Here is a 24,054-nt window from a genome sequence, read left to right on the forward strand (position 1 = left end):
CTTTATTCCAATATTTATAATTGACTGCATTTCAAATTACAATTTAACTGTAATGATTTAAAAAAAAATACAATCCACATATCCAAACAACCTCCACAAAACACACCGTTATTCCCACGAGCAGTCCCGCGGCAAGGACCCGAAGTGGGAGGGAGTGTTAATAGGGTATTAATGGCAGTGCCCATTGAATTCCCTCCACCACGTACCACCATCGCCATCGCTGCGCCCCCTTAACCACCACCATTTGGCACCACGTGGCAAATTGGAATCTGAAGAGGCCAAACATATCATTATCATCGCAGGGCCAGCCAGAACCTGCCTTCTGCCCTCATTTCCTGCCTGCTAACGCTTCATGGCATGTCATAAAGCCAAATATGGCCATTCCTGGTGGTGCTGGTGGTGGCGGCGAGGGGTGATTCTGCCAATGTGATAAGGGGAAGGAAGTAGGGGCGGACGTGGCCGCTCCACAAATGAGTTCCACTTAATCAGGAAAGTGTCCGTTAACGGTTATGGTTGTTATCTGACAAGTGGAATCATCGCACGCACTAGTTGAGGTTGGCAGGAGGGGGAAAAACAACATTGCAGAAGTTGCAATTTCAATTGATTTGCGCGATTTGATAACAACTTAATTTATGCACGCTAGGCAAAAGAAGTAATCAATTTAAAAGTTTGATGAAACAAAATTAAAATGTTGTGATATTAAAAAAAACTGTATTGCACAACAACAGAACATTCTGGACTGGTCTGTCAAAAATCGATTAATTGTAGTTTGAAAATGAGATTAAATTTTATTTATTTTTTCGGTGTCAGTTTTAAAACGATAATAATTATCATTTTTGCCGGCACAAAAAAAAGTCACTTCATTGGAAATGCATTCAATACTATAATGTTGTTTCTTTTGCTTTGCATGGTTGACTGTTTGATTTGGTTTAGTGGAAATCGAGCAGTTGTAAATAATTAAAAGTTGAAGTTATGTTTTAATTTGAGCGCTATGCAAATTTGTTTAACATGCCATATATTCTAACGAGCGATTTCTGTTTGATCAACCATTTCCCAGGGAAATCACCTGATATTTATGACCCTTTTGTAACTTTTGTGTGTTTTTAGTAGAGATTCAAAATAATGAGAATTTCAAACATTCAAGTGCATTTTGCAGCAAAATCACCGCGTGCTCAGCGCTCTTTGTTTCAAGACTTTTGAAAGAGTCGTTATTTTTATTTCCTAATGAGTGGAAATAAAACAACAAACAAACAAACACTGCTCCACTTTCCAAGCGTTTTGTTGCTGCAAAACAGCTTCATGCAACGGAGAGTCCTCCGTCCAGCATCCTCGTACGAGTCGTTTATTTTGTTTTATTGTCTGAGCTTCCTTTATTTGAACGGGTAAAAATGGAATTAAAAGAAATCAGAAAGAAAACAAAAAAAAATCAGAGAAACACCCAACCTATTTTTTCAATTTAGTAAACTTTTTAAATCAATCAACAACATGTTCAATCAAATTACATCGTTCAACGAATGAATTTGAAGCAATAAATATGAACTCGTAATTTGAAATAATAAAATCTTGAAATACAATAGAATTTCTAGCAAAGATCCCTAAACCACCCGCAACCTTAAATGGCGTTCCGCTCACGTACGAGGGTCCGTAAATTTTCAATTTCCAATAAACCACCGCTTGCAGTTCGTCTTTTCCTTTGGGCAAACATATCAGCTGCGCTTCACTTTGGTTTGGCTCGAAAGCATGCCGCTAAATTGCACTAAACTATGTTCTATCAGATGGCAGAAGGGTGGTTTAGTGCTTGTATTTATAGCTTGTACGTTGTTTGGATGTAAATTTGGGTTGCACTTACTATGTGAGAAATGTGATTGGTTGCTGAGAACATTTACTGCTGGAAAAATTTGCATGGAAAATTACATCTAATCAACGATTTACTTCTAATAAACGATTTACTTCTAATAAACGAATTATTGAAGAGTAATTTCACGATCATTATAAAGGCTTCATTCATAAAGTACGTCACGCTAAAATTCGCCAAAATTGAGCCCCTCCTCCCTTCCCCTCTTTGATACGATTTTGCTATACTTATAACATGCAAAGCACCCCTCCCCCCCCCTCCCCCCTAGAGCGTGAAATACATTATGGATGACGCAGTATTTACCTTCATCGTTTGTTTTTTATTTAATGTAACAATTTTTTTTTATACATTGAAGGTGTCATTTATCCACGATTAAAACAATTATTATTTTAATTATTGTCATTGTTGGTTCTGGAACGTAATCCCTTCAACAATTATACAATGAACGGAAAATGGTGTCAATTACAGCCTCAAGCATTTGTACTAAATTTCAGCAAATTTTTTTCTCTCAATTAGAGCGTCCAATTTCCCTGGGTTACAAAATCCCGGAAAACGGAAAATTCTCAAAAAATTTTAAATTTCCCGGGAAATTGGTTGAAAATTTTCCGTTTTCCGGGATTTTTGTAACCAAGGGAAATTGGACGCTCTAATTAGGAGAAAAAAAATTGCTGAAATTTAGTACAAAGGCTTGAGGCTGTAATTGACACCATTTTCCGTTCATTGTATAATTGTTGCTCTGATCACGGTTTCTGAAAAATATTTTGCGAGCAATTCCATGCCAACTAGGGAATCTGTTGTACCGAACCCTCTCCGATTTCAATGAAACTTTGTAGAAATGTTATCCTACGCTTATATAAGCAATTTTTTGTATATGGAGCCAGTTTCACTCGATAAAGACATTTGAGAAGGGCGTAAGTCTCTTTCGTATTTCGTAATTTAAATATTGCTGTATCTCGAAGCCGTTGCATCGTATCAAAAAGTGGCCAAAGACAAACTTGTAGGAAATTTGACGGACTTTCCGAAAAAATATACACTGAAAGACAAAAACACGCCACTTCTATGCAATTTTTTGATTTTTTTTTTTGTTTAAAAGTGAAATTTTAAGGTGAGCCCACGATTTTTTTCGTTCACAATTATTGTTACAAAAAGACTCACGATGAATGCAGGATGGAGCAACTCACCCAAAAAAACACAAAAATCATTTACTGAAACTGTTTCTTTTTGAAAAAAAAAAATCATTTACTGAAACTGTTTTTTTGAAAAAAAAAATCATTTACTTACTTTTTTTAATACTCTATACGTTAAAATTTTCAAAAAACCGAATACGAGAATCGATTTTCCAGATAATTTTATATAAAAGTCCACTGTCCTATGGCCAATCCTTGTGAAGTTTCAGTTGTTTTTAAAATAAAAATGTCGAAAAAATGTTTTTTTGATGGTTTTTAACAATTTCTCCATGACAGACTTGATTTTTCAGTCTCGTAAATATTTTTAAAGGAAAGCTCGTCCAATTTCCCGTAAGATTGTCTCTGACGACTTTTCGAAGTAACTCGTTTTTTGATGATTTAAGCTAATTTACTATCCAGGTTACTACCATCCACTGAACTACACTAAAAAAATATTCAGTTTTCAGTTATGAGTAATGCAATTAGCTTATATCTGTGAGCCCATACTTCCAATTAAAATGTGGTCAAAGACAATCTTATGGGAAATTGGACGAGCTTTTCGGTAAAAATATTTTCGAGACTGAAAAATCAAGTCTGTCACATAGAAATTGTCAAAAACCATCAAAAAACCATTTTTTTTCGACATTTTTATTTTTAAAACAACTGTAACTTCACAAGGATTAGACTAAGGAAAGTGGTCAATATGGAGACTTTTATGTAAAATTGTCTGGAGAATCGATTCCCGTAATCGGATGTTGAAAATTTTGACGTGTCGAGCACTTTTCAAAAAAACAGGTCCAGTAAATGATTTTTGTATTTTTTTAGGTGAGTTGCCCCTTCCTGTATTTTTCGTGAGTCTTTTTGTAACATCTTAGACTATTTTCATAAAAATTTTGAACGAAAAAAAAATCTTGGGCTCATCTCATATTTGACTTTTAAACAAAAAAATCAAAAAATCTCCTAAAAGTGGCGTGTTTTTTCTTTCAGGGTATTTTTTTTCGGAAAGCCCATCAAATTTCCTACAAGTTTATCTCTGACCTTTTTTTTATACGATGCAACGGCTTCGAGATACAGCAATATTTAATTTACGAAATACAAAAATATTTAAAACACTTACGCCCTCGCAAATGTCTTTATCGAGTGAAACTGGAGGGTCGAGAAAAAAGTGCCTAAGAGGCAGTATTTGTAGATTCTGCTCGGTTTGTTCTAGAGGTCGTATCGAGGTGCTCCGATTTGGATGAAACTTTCAGGGTTTGTTTGTCTATACATGAGATGAACTCATGCCAAATTTGAGCCCTCTACGACAAAGGGAAGTGGGGTAAAACGGGCATTGAAGTTTGAGGTCCAAAAAACATGTAAAATCTTAAAATTGCTCGCATTTCCGTAAAACTTCATCAATTCCAACTCTCTAAGATGCATTCGAATGGTCTTTTGAAGTCCTTCAAAATGTGCTATAGACATCCAGGATTGGTTTGACTTTTTCTCATAGTTTTGCAAATTACTGTTAAAAATGGATTTTTTTTAAAACCTTAATAACTTTTGCCAACAGCCTTCAACACCCATACTCCCAGAAGTCAAAAGTTAGGGAATTTCATGGACTATAAGCCTACGGTATTAACTTTTTGGCCAATCGCAGTTTTTCTCATAGTTTTACGATTTTTCTAGAACAAACATTTTACAACGTTAGTTTTTGCCCTTTAGGCCAAGAAGACGGCACTTTTTGGTCTCAATTTTGTCATATTCGGAATCCTCGGACAATTTCACGTAAGGTAGAAGTATTTGAGTTGTAATATTGCTTTAAAAAAAATTAAATAAAACATTTTTGAAAAAAGAAATAGATCTTATTTACCCTGTGATCAATACGTCAAATGCTGTATCAAGTAGGCGAAAACTTGTTTTACCCCTGATCCGACAAAATGCTAAATAATATTTTAATTAATTCTAAATGGCATTTTTTACAATCAAATTCAAAATTACAACACCTCAATCTAATGTAAAATTTTCTGAGGATTCCGAATATGTCAAAATTGAGACCAAAAAGTGCCGCTATGGAGGCCTACAGGGCAAAAACTAACGTTGTAAAATGTTTGTTCTAGAAAAATCGTAAAACTATGAGAAAAACTGCGATTGGCCAAAAAGTTAATACCGTAGGCTTATAGTCCATGAAATTCTCTAACTTTTGACCTCTGGGAGTATGGGTGTTGGAGGCTGTTGGCAAAAGTTATTAAGGTTTTAAAAAAATCCATTTTTAAAGTAATTTGCAAAAGCTATGAGAAAAAGTCAAACCAATCCTGGATGTCTATAGCAAATTTTGAAGGGCTTCAAAAGACCATTCGAATGCATCTAAGAGAGTTGGAATTGATGAAGTTTTACGGAAATGCGAGCTATTTTAAGATTTTTTATGTTTTTTGGACCTCAAACTTCGAAGCCCGTTTTACCCCACTTCCCTTTGTCGTAGAGGGCTCATATTTGGCATGAGTTCATCTCATGTATAGACAAACAAACCCTGAAAGTTTCATCCAAATCGGAGCACCTCGATACAACCTGTTTCACATCGGTGAAAAACTCGCTCCTTAAAAATTCCTGTTTTGGGCTGGAATTGCTCTTGCAACTAAATTGTTGAAAATAGCTACTCTAACGGTTAAAATAAGTGTGAGAATCAATTAATAGCTTGACTATATGTAAAAAATAAAATAAAAAGTTAAAGAAAATATAAACAATATGTTGACAAAGAATTATATTAATTTTATAAGCCGTTGATTGATTTTACGATTTGAAAAGTACAATTAATCGAAGTGATATTTTTGGTTGATAATATTTATTTTTTTCAAACTTGCTTTTGTGTGTTTAAAATAACGTTGAAACATAAAGTTGAATTGAAAAAAGAAATCATTCTGAAATAATATTTTTCATTCATACCGTGTTCAGCTCGTAAACAAAACTAGTATAGCTCTTTTGATTTTCCTTTCAAATCTAACCACTCATATTTAAAAAAAAAATGTTTGCATTTTTTGTGCACTTTGCAAACAATACGAAGTAGTTTTTTTTTTTTTTTGAATGATTTTTAATCGTTTTATGTTGGTCATGGTCTAGTCACATGGTTAAAATATCGATAAATGAACATCATTCCACAATCAGTACTCCATTTCGTCATGATTATCCTTTAAACACCCATGGTAGCACCATCGCACAGTGTTCGTAAATGGCAAAATTAAGTGGAATAAATTGATAACTCCTTTATTTGACGTCTTTTCATGATTCATGATTTTTTGATTTTCAATGCTGGAAAATGCATTTCAAAGACTTTTCAGATGATTAGACTGCTAATACCATTAACATTTTGAAATTTTATGACATTTTTTTTGTTTAACCACTGATGTTTCTGGGTGATTTGGTGATATGAGACTGATTGTAAATATTTGCGACGACCTTATTTAAATATATATTTATTTTGTTTGCCTAGTTTATTTTCTGCAAACATCGTATGTATTTCTTTATGACGTTTAAAATATTGGTTTATTTTTGCAACACAAAGGTCAAGTTCAAATTCATCGCTGTTTATTCGACTGCCATTACCCTGAAGTGCTTCTCCCATCATGAATAATGAAGGTGAAAAACTTTCCGGTAGGTCTGTGTTGTATTTCATCGTAATGAAGCTACTTTCTCCCGGCGGGATAAAAAAAATCCGACAAAACCTTTTCCTATCCTTCGATGGGAATGGATGTAGCGAAAAAAACATCATCAAACAAGATATAAACGAATATTACGAGTTTTGTTCGATGCTGCCGCTTGTTTCGAAACGGAAAATTGCCTCAATTCTCACCTAGAAATATTGATATCCCTCACAAACACACACACGACGATACCCCTATATGGCTCCCGGCGCAATCTTTTATTCAAATATTCATTGAAACGTGCCAAGGTGGTTGATGGTTTTGGCAAATCTCTGAACCAATCCATTTTCCGATTTTCCCGATTTTCCGTTTTTCAACCCACGAATTTGGCCCACGGCGTATGGAGAGCAACCGTTTAGAACAACATGCTTATTGTTATGCAAATTGAAAGAGTTTTCTTTTTTCGTCTGCTGCGAAATGGGTGCCTTCTGGGCCGGAAGGAGTCATTTGATATTGCAAATATCGTGTGCTCTGTCGGAAATGTGACATCTTTGATTGTGGTGGCGGTTGATTCCGGTGGCGAATCAATTTGCTTGATTGAGGTTTGGGGGTTTTCCCGGTTTGGATTCAGGGGAGATAATCGAGGGAAATATGGGTTAAGATTTTTACATGAACACAATTTTTTTTAAACTGTTTAAAACAAGTACAAAGCTCACCTTCTTAGAAGCCCGCACCGTCCAGAATGTCGGGCAGGATGAGCGGTGGACAGTTGAGCGGCGTGCAGGTTACCCGGGGCACCGGATCATTCTCCGGACCGGCCACACAGACGCAGTGCAGGCAGTTGCCGGTTTCCTGCTTCAACACCGAGCCCACCTTGTACGAAACACCTGAAATAAGAAAAATTAAATTATCATCAACATATTTGTACATAGAGGGTGACGAGCGGGAATTCCCGGGAAAAAATTCCCGGGAAATCGACCATTTTTGGACCTCTCGATTCCCGGGAAATTCGGTCGAGACTCCCGGGAAATTTTTAACTCATAAATATTGAAGCAAAATTATATAAACTAATCAGAAAAACATTTGAAAAATTCAAAATTGTTTTGAACATTGAATGTTCAATGTTCGATGTTCAAGTTACAACAAACCAATGCTTCTCTAATCTTCTTATTCAGAAAGTGTGAATTTTAACTTGTCAAAAATTCCAAAAACTTTAATAGAATGATGCCAAAAAAAATTTGACCCCAAAATTTACCATTAAAAATATTAAACCGTCACAGTTTTCAAATATTTTCTTTATTATTTCTTAGAGGGAAACAAATTTTCCCTCTAATTCAATTCCCATATCTTCTCTCGAGTATAGCAATCCTCATAATCTAGTTTTTTTGTGAACAAATGGACTTTTCTGATAACTGTAAATATTTCTTCAATGAATATTTACAGTTTACCTAAAAAAAACAGTTTAATTTGTTGTTTTAAGTCGTTGTTTATCATATTGCAAAATTCCCGATACTGGGAAATTATATATTAACTATATTAGTTATTTTTTGTTTACAAAAATCTAATAACAACTTTGTGCAACTTTTGAAAAATCACTCAGTGCGAATTAAGATTCGTAAATATTTTAAACTACAATTTTGAGTCTTAAAAAGCTCAAGAAACGATTTTGTATTTGCAGATTCAGAAAAAAATCAAAAGGTTTTATATACTGCCCCTGTTTGCATAAATGTCCCATATGCATTTTCATCACTTTTGAGCTAATGATGCAGTTTAGTTCAAAATCATCCAGTACTTTGTTCTAGAAATCAGGGGGAATTAAATTTTTTTCGTGAAAACTTAACACGTAATGTGTGGGACAAACTTGATTTGCGGTTTTCTCAGCTTATTGTTTTTGCATATGGGACATTCATCCCCGCCCGTGTGGATCAATCGGACCGCGCACTGGCTCACAATCCAGAGGTTGCTGGTTCGAATCCCGCGGCGGGCGCTCTAAAATTCTTTGTGTAAATATGGTTATCCGGCGCCGTCGCTCCGTGCCGTACTCAAACACTTAGGAGCCCAGGGCGGCGATGTCCTTGTAGTTAAAAGGAAGACACTAGTGGTTGGTACTAGCAATGGTGGCCGACAGCTATAAAGTCAACTTCGTACATTCATGCGAATATGGGCAGTATAGTTCCTCAAAATAATGGGGCTACTTAACGTTTCATAGAATTAGTATGAATTAATTGTAACTGAATTCATTTAAAAAGAAATAAATTTATTACTTTTCATTTTAAATTTTGGCACTATTAGAATAGTCAAAGAAACTCCCGGGTCCCGGGAAATGGCCAAATTCAACTCTTGATTCCCGGGAAATTGAAAATCTCGAGAATCGTCACCCTCTATTTGTATAAGGTTTCTTCCGCGATACATAAACTTTTTCAAATACATATTCTATTATTAATTTGTACATTTTGATCATATTTTCTAAAAATAAGCTATACAATGTATAGTATACATTCAAGTATGACGAACATGACACGACTGCACGACTACACAGAAAAAAAAATCATGGTAATATTACATCTGAAAAGGGGTACATCTTTTAAGTCAGACGAATATAACGAGTAATTTTACCTCTGAAAATGTGTAATTTAACCACTATTCTGGTGTAATGTCGCATTTTCAATCTAAATTGAGGTAAAATTACATCATAAAAGAGGTAATATTAAACACATTAAAAATTACACCTTTCAAATTTACACTTTTTTTGCTGTGTAAACAACACAAAATCTTCACCCAAAATTCGATTTTCCTAATCAGTGACCTGTCGATTTGCTGATGGTTAATCAACGAGGTCAAACTTGCTCATGCTCAAGCTTTGTCTGATTTGATGGAAAGATGAGTGCGTTTGAACTCCCAATCTGGGGCGCACTCTGCAAATTGGTATTTTCAGCTCATTTAACACAACACGAGCAATTTGGGACGGGATGTTCGGAGCTCGGTTTCGGCATGCGCCAATTTCAAACAGGAAACTAGTCCATCAAAATTATTGCTCTTTCGTGTGTGAGTGCGTTTTTTGAAAGCACAAAATCATGAAGATGATTAAAACAAGATTGCAATGGAACATGTGAGAAATTCTCTAAGAAATCGTCCGATTTCATTCATGATTTTGTATATTTTATTTGGCCCAAACTTTGGTTAACCCACACAAGGCTCCATTCAGTTCTGGAAACTGGACATACAAAAATGGTACGTAAATATTCGAAAATCTGTATCTTTTGGAGGATTTTTCTGATTGATTTGGTGCCTACAGTTGTAGATTTTGATCAGGACTATCTATAAAAAATAGGCACACGGAAAAAAATATTGCCAGTTTGTAAAAACTTCTTTTCACAAATACCGTAAACCGGGGTGACATTGATAGGATTTCAATTTATTTTTGGAATATTTTCCAAATGTTAAAGTTTTTCTCAAGATTATCATTTTTAAAACATGTACTGGGGTAGGCCACACAAGGTTCATGCACTATCTTTGAAAAAAAGTTTATTCAATTATGCTTTAAAAAGTAGTTGCGTTGATAATTCTTATTATAAATTCCGGGGTGACTTTGAAACCGTTTTTCTCGTTAAAATTAAATATAAGGTGTTCAAATTTTATTTCTATGTCAAATTTACCATCGCTCAGGTGGGTGATATAAGTTTTAAGAAAAAACAATCAATGTTTATATTTAGTTAACTAAGTTTATTAGCTTTTTAACAAAACACATATAAATTGCAGGTAAAATATTTTAAAAGTCGCAATTTTGCCTGAAATTTGTTAAATCAACTTTTATTTATAATAGAATCGAATTCGAAGCACGAATCAAAACTTTTCACATCTTATAAAAAAAAGTTCTACTGATAATGCATATAAATATGAAGATTAATTTGAATGAAACACATAAAATTTATTATTAACAAACTTAACTTTTGTGTAAGTGACTCCATATATTTAAATATTTTTGTATTTCGTTATTTAAATATAACTGTATCTCGAAGCCGTTGCATCGTTTCAAAAAATGGTCAAAGACACTTGTAAGAAATTGGATGGGCTTTCTGAACAAAAAATACACTGTAAGAAAAATACACGCTTCTTCTCCGAGGTTTTCGATTCTTTTCGTTATTTTTTTTTTGAGGAAATAGCCTGGATGCAGGATGGTATGTCTCTCCCTAAAAAAATACAAAAATCATTTACTAAAACTGTGTTTTTGAAAAGTGGTCTAAACACTAAAATTTTTAAAAACCGATAGCGGGAATCGATTCCCTAGACAATTTTACATAAAAGTCTTCATATTGACCATTGTCTTTAGTCCAATCCTTGTGAAAATACAGCGTATTCAAAAATAAAAATGTTCAAAAACAGCGGTTTTGGCCATATTTTGGTCGTTCTTGGCCATTTCTATAAGACAGGCTTGTTTTTTTCGTGCATTTTTCGTGAGTTTTTTTGTTACATCTTAGGCTATTTCCTCAAACATTTTGAACGATATTAAAATCGTGACATTACCCAAAAATTTAATTTTTGAACTAAAAAAATTAAAAACCTCGTCCAATTTCATACAAGTTTGTCTTTGGCCACTTTTTGATACGATGCAATGCCATCCAGATGTTCTATAAACAATTAATTGAATGTATATATCAAAATGACTTGTTGTGCTTCGAATTCTGGACATTTCGTGCTTGCCATTTCATTAGGGCACATAACTTTTTTAACCAAGAGTGTGTCCCTTTCACACCTTATGTAAACTGTCATTTGAGTGAAAGGGATACACTATTGTTTACCAAAGTTATGTGCCCTTTTGAAATGTTAGGCTCCATTAGTTTAAGCCAGGGGTGACCAAAGTATGGCCCGCGGGCCAAACGTGGCCCGCGAGGTGATATTTTGTGGCCCGCGGACCCATTTTGAATGATCATGTAAAATGGCCCGTTGACCACTTGTAAAGTGATTTTATACTTTTTCAAAATTAAGGTTTAATTTAAACTTTTAAATGCTAACCTTTATAATTTTTTGTTGATAAAAAAACTTATGATTTATCAATATTCTGATCCCCACTTTAGGATACAAATAATTTGTTCAAAAAATTTTATAATTAAAACAATTTCACACGTTGCAATGTGAGTGAAACTAGTAAATATCGTCAAAACTTTCATCAAACATTTTTGGAAATATTTAAAAAACGTTAAAGTTTGACTTAGGTAGAATTCTGTAATTGTTGCAAAAATATAAGTTTTCTTTATTAATTTGCAAGTCATAATGGCCCTTTAATGAACTGACCCTCAAACTTACATTGCACTTCCTCCGGGATTCGAACTCGTTACAGTTGGATAACGAATCTGATTGACTACCAACTGATTCAGGCAGACAAAATGTGGAAATCGGAGGATCAAGTTTGTTGCAAATATTTCGTCAATCAACCCACCCCTCCCCCATTATTAAAAAATTGGCTCGAAAAACCAGGAGCAAAAATATATTTTCAAAAAACTTCAAAACTAAAAAAAAAGAAATTTAAGTGCAATCAGCTGAAATTAATTAAATATACATTCCTTTGCATTTAGAATCATTTGAGCATGTTTGGGTTTATTGAAAATAATTTGAATTTTAGTGAATTTTTGATGAAATAAATGTTGAAATTCTGGCTGTCAACGATTTTTGGTGACATAACACATTTTCGAAATATAAAAACAAAACTTTTTTTTTATTTGAAAACACAAGTACATTCAGCTAAAAACTTTTTTTTTTCAAATACCTGAAACAATAAAATCAACAATACCGATAGAAAACCGTTATTTTGTTGTTTCTATTATTTTGAATTGACTTTTTTTAAATAACAGAAATTAAATCTTTAAAAAAAATTTAAATAACATTTTTTTGTAAATTTGGCCCTCAAGCTCATTTGAGCTTCAATTTTGGCCAGGCCTCCAAAAACTTTGAGCACCCCTGGTTTAAGCTCAAGTATCAGCGAAAATTTGAACTAAAATTCTCGTGAATGGAATTCTTTAGGTCTCAAACAAGCTGTTAACGTAAAATAATCGATATTTTGTAAATCATTTAGCTATAATTTAAAGAAATCATTCAGAACTATAAATATCTGCTATGCTTTCCTGTTGCTTAGGACGCCTATTTTTGGCAATGAATGCAGCCTCCAAAACAAATTTAAAATTTAAGTTGATGTGAAAATATCATCAAATAATACAGTTTTGACAATTTTCATGCGAAATTATGTTCAAATAATTGTTAAAACAAGATGAGGTGTCAGGATTTCGGAGCGTCCGGGAATTCAAAGCATGACGTTACATGTTTTATTTTCTGAATCATTAAAGATGTACAATAACATTTGAGTTAAGAACATTCTAGCTTATATTCCCGGAAGGAGTTATTTTTATGGACCTCAAAACACAGATGAATTGCACTTTTGAGTGATTTCACTTACCCATCACAACGCAGTGCTTCTCCTGCTTCTCCACCATCCTCCCGCCACTACTCGCCGACGTGGTCATCGACGAGTCACTGGCCCCGGTAACACCGGTCGTCGTCGTCGTCACCGTCACCGGTGCTGTCTGCCTGTCAGAACCACCACCCCTCCTACTGTTGCTGCCACTGTCCCCTTCACTTCCCCCGGTCAGCCCCGGCACGGCCGGATAAATCAGCTCGGTCTGATTGTCGTCCAGATAGTCCAGACCGCCACCTACACCCCCAACGCCATCCATCGTCGTCGAGTTGAGCACGTCAATGACGGACCCCGCGTACGGGGTCAACGGGGGCGGTCCCTGACCGGAAGTGCCATCCTGCTGTTGACCGGAATAATTCCAGTTCTGTGTCACGTTGGTTGTCATCGTGATCAACGGTGGAACCGCCGGTTGACCGCCCGCGATGGCCCCTTCACCGAAGGCGAGCGCGCCCGTAACCACGGGTTGGCCAGTTGTGCTGCCTGCCACCGGGAATCGATTCAGCCCGAAGGCGTTCTCCGTGGCCTCCATGCTGCCGTCGGCGTCGTCGTCAAACATTTCCACGTGGCCCGACGAAGTGATGATGTAGTGCTGGGGCGGCTGTTTGTCCTCGTCCGGCTCTTTGAACATGCCGTAGCCATAGCCACCGAACTGGCCACCGCCGTTGTCGGAATCGCCTGGAATCGATTGGCGGAGAGAGGAGACATTATTAAATCAGGTTAAAGGACAACAGTTCGGTCGTTGTTACAACCAGTGACAACGTGCGCCCGCCGAATTATCATAATTGAACAACATGGTAATTTTGGGATGGGGGAAGAAAGGTGAATAAGCAATTGGAAAGGGAAAGGTTGACTGAGCAGAGCATTCAAGTGAAAAAAAGATGATGATGATTATATTTGACAAGAAAAAGCTCTTATTTAGATATTTACAAAAAAATCCTGCTTTAACAAATCAATTGATATTTCCGAAAGGATGTTATTGCACACTTTTGTTGTTTGTTGTTTGTTGTTTGTTGTTTGTTGTTTGTTGTTTGTTGTTTGTTGTTTGTTGTTTGTTGTTTGTTGTTTGTTGTTTGTTGTTTGTTGTTTGTTGTTTGTTGTTTGTTGTTTGTTGTTTGTTGTTTGTTGTTTGTTGTTTGTTGTTTGTTGTTTGTTGTTTGTTGTTTGTTGTTTGTTGTTTGTTGTTTGTTGTTTGTTGTTTGTTGTTTGTTGTTTGTTGTTTGTTGTTTGTTGTTTGTTGTTTGTTGTTTGTTGTTTGTTGTTTGTTGTTTGTTGTTTGTTGTTTGTTGTTTGTTGTTTGTTGTTTGTTGTTTGTTGTTTGTTGTTTGTTGTTTGTTGTTTGTTGTTTGTTGTTTGTTGTTTGTTGTTTGTTGTTTGTTGTTTGTTGTTTGTTGTTTGTTGTTTGTTGTTTGTTGTTTGTTGTTTGTTGATTGTTGTTTGTTGTTTGTTGTTTGTTCTAGTCATAATGATGTATGTTATAAAATCCATCACCATAATTGAAGCACTTGACTTAACGGTCAACTTTCCAATTGCCCATCAACTTGACTAAAGCACGCGCCCACGCTATTCACAAACCCAACACATCCCCCAACAAACCAATCAAATTAACAACCCTAAAGCCCCATCCTCCCTCCCCATTCCCCCTTCTTACCTTTACTTCCGGCTCTGCTTCCATCCACGCGACCACTTCGCGATCCACCGTCATAAATCTGGCCTCGCAGTTCCGCTTCCGCACTGCCATCTTCATCTTCTTCGTCATCCTCGTCCTCCTCATCGTCATCTTCGCCATCTTCATCCTCCTCTTCCTGCTGCTTCCGGCGCCAGGCCTCCTGACCATCGTTCCGGTCGCCGACGGTTAACCGGCCTGCCACTTCGTCAAAACTGACCGGCGGCCCGGAAGTAATCCGTTCGGTCATCGACGGGGGCGCCACCACAGCCACCGACGCCATCTTGCCAGTGCTCCCATCAATCTGGCCAAAGTTTATCGCGTAATCTTTGCTGCTCTTTTGCGGTGTCTTCCGGTAGGGCTTTTTGCCACCGTGGAACGGGTTGACCTTTTTCAGCGGCCGATGTTTGTTCCGCTGTTCACCCGCGAGCAGTGGGATGGCAGCACTGGTTCCGTTTTTAATCGCTGGCACCACTGGCCGATACATCATGATGGGCGGTGTCTGCGGGAATGACAGAATGTTCTGCGGGATGCTTTCCGGTGGTGGCGGATGCAATATTCTGACGGCCGCCGTGCCACCAGCATCGTCCGGTGACGACGATGGCAGCACTGCCGCCTGGGAAGGCTCTGGCGTCACTGAACCGGTGGTCGTCGTTGATGATATCGCTGATAAAGTGACGGTGGTGGTCGTTGACGATGAACCGGATTGGGCCGGCGATAGTTGTGACAGGACGTCGGACGATGGAAGGGGCGATGGCGATGGCGTCGTCGTCGTTGAAGTTGTAGACGATGGATTGGTCAGCTGCAGTCGGTTGGTCGTGTCGATGACGGCCGCAGGATTTCCGCTTAGTTCGGGCTTTGTTGGCACGTCTGAACAGATGGGAGGGAAGGAAGGGTTTAGTACACGCGGTGTTATTAGTGTGTGGTGATGCGTGAAAGTGGGAAATTTAGCGAGACAAGTTGGAGAGTTGCGGTTGACAGAGATGGATCGGGAATCGATGCGAAATTGTGGAAATAAATATTTCATTTGGAAATTCAACCGGCAAAATAACGTACCATCATTGATATCATTATTTTCATTACAGTTGACAAAACGATTTTTCGATCACAATTGTAACAAAACAATACAATACTACTGTTCGGACGGTGGCAAATAAAACCAGATTTTGTATCAGCTAATGCAGATCAAACTGTAATTATATTTAAGAATTCAATTTTAGTTTGTCGTCTCTTGTTTGGGTGTATGTTTTCCTTACATTGATTGGTTTGTCTTTGTACCGTTTTGTACTTTTTCGTATCGAAAGAACTCCTACGCCTTGCCAACCTATCAGTAATTTAATGTTTGTTTACTAAATAGTTGTAAGTGTAAGCGCGTACAACAACTTACAAATTGCCCCAGCGGTGACGACTGCACCTCTTTGCCGAGCGCTTTTATTTGTTCTGCCCGCGCTGTTCTGTGTGTCAATGAGTGTATTCGTTTATTGTTTACTTTCGTAGTAAATTACGTGTTACCTGTTCTCCACTGTACTGTACCGTCCCGGTCTGTCCTGTCCGAACTGTCTCGTCCTGGCCGAACCGTTTTGAAGTCCGTACTAGTAGATTTAGAAGTTTTAAAACTGTTCCCTCTCGCTGTGGAGTGTTTGTTTACGTCTCACCTGGATGTATTGTGATCGTCTAACCAACTCGTGAACACGTCTGCATGCCCCGTACTAACTGTTGTGCACTTAAACTGTCCTTGTTGGCCGAAAACCACCAAACACTTTCCTGCTCGTAAAACTTCTAACTTGTTCGTTCAACGCGTTTTCTGTTTGTCCTCGTCCCTACTTTTACTCGTGTTTACTTCCTCCTCTCTTGTTTCTACTTTACTATAATTTGTTTATGTTTATATTTGTGTTGTGTTGTGTAGCGCTGCGTGTGCCGTGACCCTGCCGTGTCTTCGCGACCTATGTCGACTTGGTGGCAGTGTTGTCGGAACATTCCCCGGCCCGTAACCCGGTCTGGGAGTCCGCTTCCGGTTGAGGGTTACCTTCTCGTACCTCCAACACTGCCAGCTTCGCCACCGCTCGCTTGTACCTGCCGCTGTTGGTGCGCACCCACGCCTGGCGTACTCGGCCGTCCTTGCCCACGATCGGTTCCTCCACGATGCCCCGAATCCAGCTTTTCCGGTTGTTGCCTTCGACGATGTAGACCAGGTCTCCGCTCTCCAGCGGCCTCGTCTCGCCGAACCACTTGGTCCGCCGATTCAGCGTTGGCAGGTACTCGTTGATCCACCGTTCCCACATCACGCTGGCCAGCTGCTGGGATCGTTGGTACGTGTCTCGTAGTGCCACCGCCGGATTTGGCGACGGAAGAGCCCCGCCCGGTTGGTTTGGTGAGGCGCCTCGCAGGAAGTGGTTAGGGGTGATCGCCTCGGCTTCGTCCGACTGCTGCGACACGTACGTAAGCGGACGGGAGTTGATCATGTCCTCCGCTTCAACGATGGCCGTCTGTAGGATCTCGTCCGTGAGCCGCCGACCGTCGTCCAGCGCCGTGAGCGCCTCCTTGACCGATCGTACGAGTCGCTCCCAGACACCGCCCATGTGAGGTGCCAGGGGAGGGTTGAACGACCACTTCGTCCGTGCGTTGGTCAGCTGGTCCGCGCAGTGTTCGCTGATGTCTCGGACGTCCTTCGTCAGCTCCTTGCTCGCCCCTTGGAAGTTGGTCCCGTTATCTGAAAGAAACTCAATGGGCCAGCCTCGCCGGCCGATAAAACGGTGAATCGCCATCAAACACGACTGGGTTGTGAGTCCGTGCGCCACTTCCAGATGCACTGCGCGCGTTGCCATACAGGTGAATAGTGCAATCCACCGCTTCTCCGAGCGGCGTCCGACGCTCACATCGAACGGTCCCAAATAGTCGACGCCAACGTAGCTGAACGGACGTAGGTACGGCGTGAGACGTTGGACCGGGAGCGATGCCATCCTGGGGATTGTCGGACGTTTGCGGTGAGCTTCGCACCACACACACGCCGACTCGATTCGCCGAACAACCGCGTCTACCTTCGGGATGTAGTACAGTTGCCTCAGCTTGTTCTTGACCGACTGTCGATATCCGTGTCCGCACCGCTCGTGGTAATCTTGCACAATAAGCTCGGTAATTCGATTGTTCTTTGGCAGTATCACCGGGAAGCGCATGTCGAACGGGAGAAACTCGGCTTGCTCCAGCCGTCCTTCCATCCGGATCAGTCCGTTCTCGTCGACCAACGGTGTGAGCTGGTACAGGGGGCTCGACTTCTCCAGCGCGATCCACTGGTTTGTCGGGCGATTTTTGTTTCTCGTAAGCACCTTCATCTCGTCAATGTAGTCTTCCGTTTGTGCCATCCTCATCAGGTACTGCTCCGCTCGTTCGTGCTCGTTCTGTTGCAGTGGAACTCGTACTGACGGACCCGCCTGCGACCCTAAGAGTTTCTCCTGGTTGCTGGTCGCTTGGAGCTTCTCCACCGGCAGACCTTTCACCTTGCGCTTGAGATTTGACACGAACCGACATACAGTTGCCATCGTTCTGACCAGGACAGTCCATCTCGAGAACCGGCTGACATCCACGAGTGACTCCACGACTTGCACGTCGTGCAAGAGCAAATGAATCCGCAGCTCAACAGTTGTGTTCGGAGGTGGAAGCGCTTTCTTCGGCCAGTCCTTCTGATCGTCGTACACGAATCTGGGACAGCGTACCCAGGGACTGCTCGGGCTCAAGTCGAGATCGGTGCTCCACTTCGTGAGGATGTCTGCGATGTTGATCCGGGTCGACACAAAGTTCCAGTCGTCGATGTTCGTCAGACTGAGGATCTCTCCAATCCGAAACCCGACGTACTGCTTGTACCGGCGCTGATCGGACCGGATCCATGACAGCACAACCGCCGAGTCGATCCAGAAGAACGTTTTGGTGATTGTGAAGTTGTGGTTCTCGTGAATTGTCTGCGACATCCGGGCGGCCAGGCCTGATCCGTTCAACTCCAAGCGCGGAACGGCGGTCAACTGCAGCGGTGCCACCTTCGAGCGACTCATAACGAAGGCACACTCCACCTCACCACGCACTATCGCGCGAAAATATCCAACGCAACCGTACGCCTTCTCTCCAGCATCTGCGAAGATGTGTAGCTGGATTTCTTTGATCTCATCCGATCGCGCGTTCCCGAAGTAGCTACGGGGAAGCCGAAACGTCTGAGCATCCAACAATATACTCGTCCAACGCAGCCACATCTTGAAAGAAAGCTCGTCAATGAACTCGTCCCATTGGCATCCCGTGCGCCACAGGTCCTGGATCAGCATCTTTCCTCGAATCGTCACTGGTCCAAGAAATCCGGCCGGATCGAACTGCGACATCACTATGCTGAGCACGATTCGCTTCGTTGGACGCGTTTCCCCGCTCAGCACCTCCGCGTACTCCGACTTCGTCATCGTTGTGAAGCTGAAAACGTCTTCCGCAGGATCCCAGACGATTCCCAGCACGCGTTCGTACTCCGGTCCCTTGTCCCGGTTGAAATCGACCGTGAAGTCAACGCTTTTCTCTCCCAACGCTTTCAGGACCGTGGCGGAGTTGGACACCCAGTTCCTGATGTTGAATCCACCCCGCGAGTGTACCTCCTTCACCTCCTTGGCTCGCTGAACTGCCTGCTCCACGGTGTCTACGCTGTCGTAGTAGTCGTCCACGTAGTGACGCTTTATGATCGCTGCTGCGGCTTCTGGAAACTTCTCTGCGAACTGATCTGCGTTCAAGTTCTTGACGAACTGCGCCGAGCACGGCGACGACGTCGCGCCGAAAGTGGCCACGTCCATAACGTAGATTCCCGGCTTCTCGGTCGCACTCGTCCGGAACAAGAAGCGCTGCGCCTGCTTGTCCTCCGGCCTGATCCGTATCTGGTGGTACATCTCCTGGATGTCGCCTCCAATGGCGATCGGCCGCTCTCGGAAGTGGTTGATCACGCGGAGCAACGGAACCAGCATGTCCGGACCCTTCAGCAACTCTGTGTTCAGGGATGTGCCGTTGACCGTCGCCGCAGCGTCCCAGACCAAGCGCACTTTCTTCTTGCGAGGATTCACCACAACGTTTAACGGTAGATACCACGCGGCCTCGTTTGGCGTCTCCGACAGCTCTGCATCGGTGATCTTGTGCGCGTACCCCTTGGTTTGATAGTCCTCGATCTGCTGGCAAACGTTTTCCCTCAGCTCTGGATTCTTCTCCAACTTCCTGTCGAGCGCTTTCATCCGTCGAACGGCCATCGGGTAGCTGTCAGGAAATTTTCTTTCGTCCTCACGCCACAGCAAGCCGGTCTCGAAGCGTTCGCCTACTCGCTTCGTCGTCGCTAGCAGGATCTCTCGCGCTCGCGTCTCTTCCACTGGTTCGGGAATCGGAAACGCAGACGGCGCCTGGTCATCGAGCATGTACTGCTCCTTCAGCATGTCGTGTAGCTGCTGGTTGGTCACTGGCGCGACCGAGTGTAGATTCAGGAAAGCGTGCGTGCTCGCTCTTCGCTTCTCCGCACCGTACACCGTCCACCCGACCTTTGATCGTACGGCTATCGGCTCACAGGACTTGCCGATCCTCGACTCCAACGGCGCGAAAAGGTGAAGGTTGTCCAGACCGATCAGTATCGTTGGAACACCTGACGGGAGATCTTGCAGCGGCACACCGGACAAGTGCGAATACTTCTTAACTACCTCTCCGTAGTTCACGTTCTGCTCCGGAAGTAGCAACTTCCCCACGGTTCGCGTGTTCATCAGCGGAAACTTCTCCGTCGAGCCCCTGGCCGACAGCATCAAGTCCACCTTGCGCGAGCCGTCCTCAATCCGGTTGATATTTCCGGTCCAGGTGACGATCAGCGGCTCCGAAACACCTTCCGCCTTTAACTGCTTGGCCACCGCGTCGTCCATCAGCGTCGCCGACGATCCTTCGTCCAGAAAAGCTACCGTGTCGAGCTGCCTTTTCCCTGCGTACAATGTCACGGGCATCATGCGGAAGATCACTGAGCGACCCGTGCTCTCCGCCTTTTGCAGCTGCACCGACTCTTCCGCGCGGTGCAAGAGCGGATGATGGTTCCCAACACAGTTTGGGACCGTGCACTTGACCCTCGAGTTGCACGGACTGGATCCATGCTTGTTTAGGCACCGGTTGCACAGATTCAGCTTGCCAACTTCTCTCAAACGTTGCGCTACGTTCATCCGCTTGAACTGCTCACAGGAACGCATAAAGTGATCCGTCCGCTTGCAGATCCAGCATGGTTTGCTGGGCTTTTCAGTGCGCGCTGCTTCGACCCTCTTCTGCTCCGATTCGTGGACGTGTACGAACTCTTTGTTGTGCGCCCTTCCGCTTCCCATCTTGCTCTGGTCGCTTAAGTTCAGCGACGAAAACTCCGCCACCTCTGCAGCATCGTTCACGATCTCCTTCATAAAATTGGTGAACCTGCGAAGCGGACTTTCCTTCCTGCCCCGCTTAAACCTGACCCAGTCCATCTGGTAGCTCGGTGGCAGCTTCTCAACCAGTTCCTGCACAATCATCGGATTGTTCAGGTGGTCGTGCAGATTTGCCGCCTCGAGGTGGTCGCACAGCTGCTTAACCACCATCCCAAAGCTTATGAAAGTCCCCAGACGATCAGCTCGCGGCGCCGGCGCCTGCTTCACCTTCGCCAACAGCGCTTTCAGCAGCTTCTCAGGTCTCCCGAACATGTCCCGAAGATCCTGGATTATGTCCGGCACTGCACTCGGGAAAACCAGACTGCCCCTCACGTTCTCCAATGCTTCGCCTTCTAGTGCTTCCACCAGTCGCGAGAGGTTTTCGAGGTTGGAGAAGCCACACGCAGCCGTAGTTTGTTCAAAACAGCTTATGAACAGCGGCCAGACTTCGGGTTCGCCCCTGAACTTCGGCAGAGCATGCCCCAACACCTTCCGAGCAGCCATTTGCTCTCGCGTGATACGCGCGGCGCTGTAAAACGACCCGCCATTCTTCTTCGAAGTAGGCTTAACGCTTCCTTTTCCGGAAACGCTCTTTTCCCCGTCCGACTCACTATCGTGACTATCGCTGCTACTCTCTGGGGTGACTTCCGGCTTCGGTTTCGGCGTCTTTCCGCTTCCAGGCTTCTCGCCGCTCTTCAGCCAGTCAGTCACCTTCTTCTTCGAGGATTCTTCGGCCTTCAGCGCGTTAACCTTGGCCTTGCTGGCTTCAATCTGCTTCTTCACCGTCGCCTTCTTCTTCAAAAACTCCTTCTCCGCAGCCAACTGACGCTCCAGCAGCTTCTGGTCGTGCGCCAGCTGCTTCTTCTCGATCTCGCGCTGAGCCTTCATCTCCAGCGCCTGCATCTCCGCCTCCTCCTTCATTCTCTGCTCGCTCCAGGCCAGCTTTTCCGCCAGACGCTTCTTGCGCAGCTCCATCTGCTTCGCGAAAGCCTCCCGCTCGACCCGCTGTTCCTCAGCCAACTCCTCTTCAGTTGGGACTGCACTGGAACCCGCGCCTGGGACGGTTCCCGAGTCGCTGTTGGCGCCGGACTTCTTCGTCACCTTACCCGGAACTTTCAGCAGAATGTCGGAATCAGCACACTTCGGACAGATCCATTCTTCTTCCGACTCTTCATCTACACTCGCGCACTTCGTGTGAGCCCACGCGCCACACTTCGAGCACTCCTCCCAACCATGGTCGTGCTTGTCCGCCTTTCTGCAGAACATGCACTTAATCTCCTTCAATCGAGCAACCATTTCCAAACCGATCAAATCCGATCAATCAATTTTGATTTTGTTCGGACGGTGGCAAATAAAACCAGATTTTGTATCAGCTAATGCAGATCAAACTGTAATTATATTTAAGAATTCAATTTTAGTTTGTCGTCTCTTGTTTGGGTGTATGTTTTCCTTACATTGATTGGTTTGTCTTTGTACCGTTTTGTACTTTTTCGTATCGAAAGAACTCCTACGCCTTGCCAACCTATCAGTAATTTAATGTTTGTTTACTAAATAGTTGTAAGTGTAAGCGCGTACAACAACTTACAAATTGCCCCAGCGGTGACGACTGCACCTCTTTGCCGAGCGCTTTTATTTGTTCTGCCCGCGCTGTTCTGTGTGTCAATGAGTGTATTCGTTTATTGTTTACTTTCGTAGTAAATTACGTGTTACCTGTTCTCCACTGTACTGTACCGTCCCGGTCTGTCCTGTCCGAACTGTCTCGTCCTGGCCGAACCGTTTTGAAGTCCGTACTAGTAGATTTAGAAGTTTTAAAACTGTTCCCTCTCGCTGTGGAGTGTTTGTTTACGTCTCACCTGGATGTATTGTGATCGTCTAACCAACTCGTGAACACGTCTGCATGCCCCGTACTAACTGTTGTGCACTTAAACCACATACGTGGAACTCCATACAAATTCGCGCTCAAAAAGTGGGTCGGGAAATGTTTGGCTACTGGTATAATAAGAATTTTGTCCACGACATTGTCATGGCATCCTGCGACCAAAGAAATTTCACTATACCAGACCAACGACCAAACGTAAACAATTAAGCTCTGCTCACGGATGCAAACAATCTTGCACAAAAAAAGGCAAATTATTCTATCGCTGCTGAAATGAATTTTCAACTAGAGCATTTCAGCAAGTAATATTACCGAAATCTTACCGCGCAAGCTTCCTTTGACATTAGCAGAAACTCTCGAAAATTTGTTTGATTTTGATGTTATACTAGCGTGAAACCAATATAGAAAACATAAAAGAAAATGTAATGAACCTAGATTAGTTAAATGGCTTTATATCTAAAAAATCTAATGATAATTTCATTTCCAACTTTTTTTTTATTTACTTTGACAATTGTTTTGATTTACAGTTCTAGTTTCAGCCATGGATTGCTTTGATTGTGTTTTGACAGGTTTATACCAGAGGTTTACAAGGCAGCAATGTACGAGGGGTATGAATTTTGAAATATGATTGTTTTATACTGGAAAGAAGGAAAATTTAACAGTTGTGAAACCCCTCGATCTCATCTGGCAGAAAATCTTGTCTAATTGTTGCAGCTCTCCACCGCTAGAGGCAGTACTGTACGAGACCTTCTTTTTGAAATTAACTTCCACCCATGTGCTTAAACTGTCCTTGTTGGCCGAAAACCACCAAACACTTTCCTGCTCGTAAAACTTCTAACTTGTTCGTTCAACGCGTTTTCTGTTTGTCCTCGTCCCTACTTTTACTCGTGTTTACTTCCTCCTCTCTTGTTTCTACTTTACTATAATTTGTTTATGTTTATATTTGTGTTGTGTTGTGTAGCGCTGCGTGTGCCGTGACCCTGCCG

The 24,054-nt window shown here is 41.9% G+C and overlaps 2 protein-coding genes across 14 annotated transcripts in view; both read right to left on the reverse strand.

Moving 5' to 3' along the window:
* The window catches only part of LOC120415738 (uncharacterized), a 197,020-nt gene that overhangs the window by 20,353 nt on the left and 152,613 nt on the right, over positions 1 to 24,054 (reverse strand). Inside the window, exons 5-7 of the mRNA XM_052710239.1 lie at positions 14,750 to 15,634; positions 13,084 to 13,776; positions 7,352 to 7,522 (exon numbers count right to left, since the gene is read on the reverse strand). Of these exons, the coding sequence (XP_052566199.1) occupies positions 7,356 to 7,522; positions 13,084 to 13,776; positions 14,750 to 15,634 (1,745 nt within the window). The 3' untranslated portion in view covers positions 7,352 to 7,355. The remainder of the gene's footprint in view (positions 1 to 7,351; positions 7,523 to 13,083; positions 13,777 to 14,749; positions 15,635 to 24,054) is intronic.
* LOC120415736 (uncharacterized) lies at positions 15,902 to 23,120 on the reverse strand. 13 transcript variants are annotated; one of them, XR_008212481.1, is made up of 3 exons: positions 16,152 to 23,114; positions 16,021 to 16,088; positions 15,902 to 15,954 (listed from the first exon to the last, which is right to left on the reverse strand). XR_008212481.1 is itself a non-coding variant. In XM_052710233.1 (3 exons), the coding sequence occupies exon 3, from the start codon at positions 22,486 to 22,488 to the stop codon at positions 16,708 to 16,710; it is 5,781 nt and encodes a 1,926-aa protein (XP_052566193.1). In that variant the 5' UTR covers positions 22,489 to 22,844; positions 22,903 to 22,982; positions 23,046 to 23,120; the 3' UTR covers positions 15,909 to 16,707. The 13 variants fall into 13 exon arrangements, 7 of the variants coding, with proteins under 7 accessions (XP_052566193.1, XP_052566194.1, XP_052566192.1 ...); XR_008212484.1 differs by having other exon boundaries at positions 15,909 to 16,218; positions 16,277 to 16,356; positions 16,420 to 23,114; XR_008212483.1 differs by having other exon boundaries at positions 15,909 to 16,088; positions 16,152 to 16,218; positions 16,277 to 23,114.

Source organism: Culex pipiens, chromosome 3, assembly GCF_016801865.2.
Source record: "Culex pipiens pallens isolate TS chromosome 3, TS_CPP_V2, whole genome shotgun sequence".
Lineage (NCBI taxonomy): Eukaryota > Metazoa > Arthropoda > Insecta > Diptera > Culicidae > Culex > Culex pipiens.

Coding starts and splice junctions, on each gene's coding strand:
- LOC120415736 (XM_052710233.1), bottom strand. CDS start 22,488: ATGGTTGCTCGATTGAAGGAGATTAAGTGCATGTTCTGCAGAAAGGCG.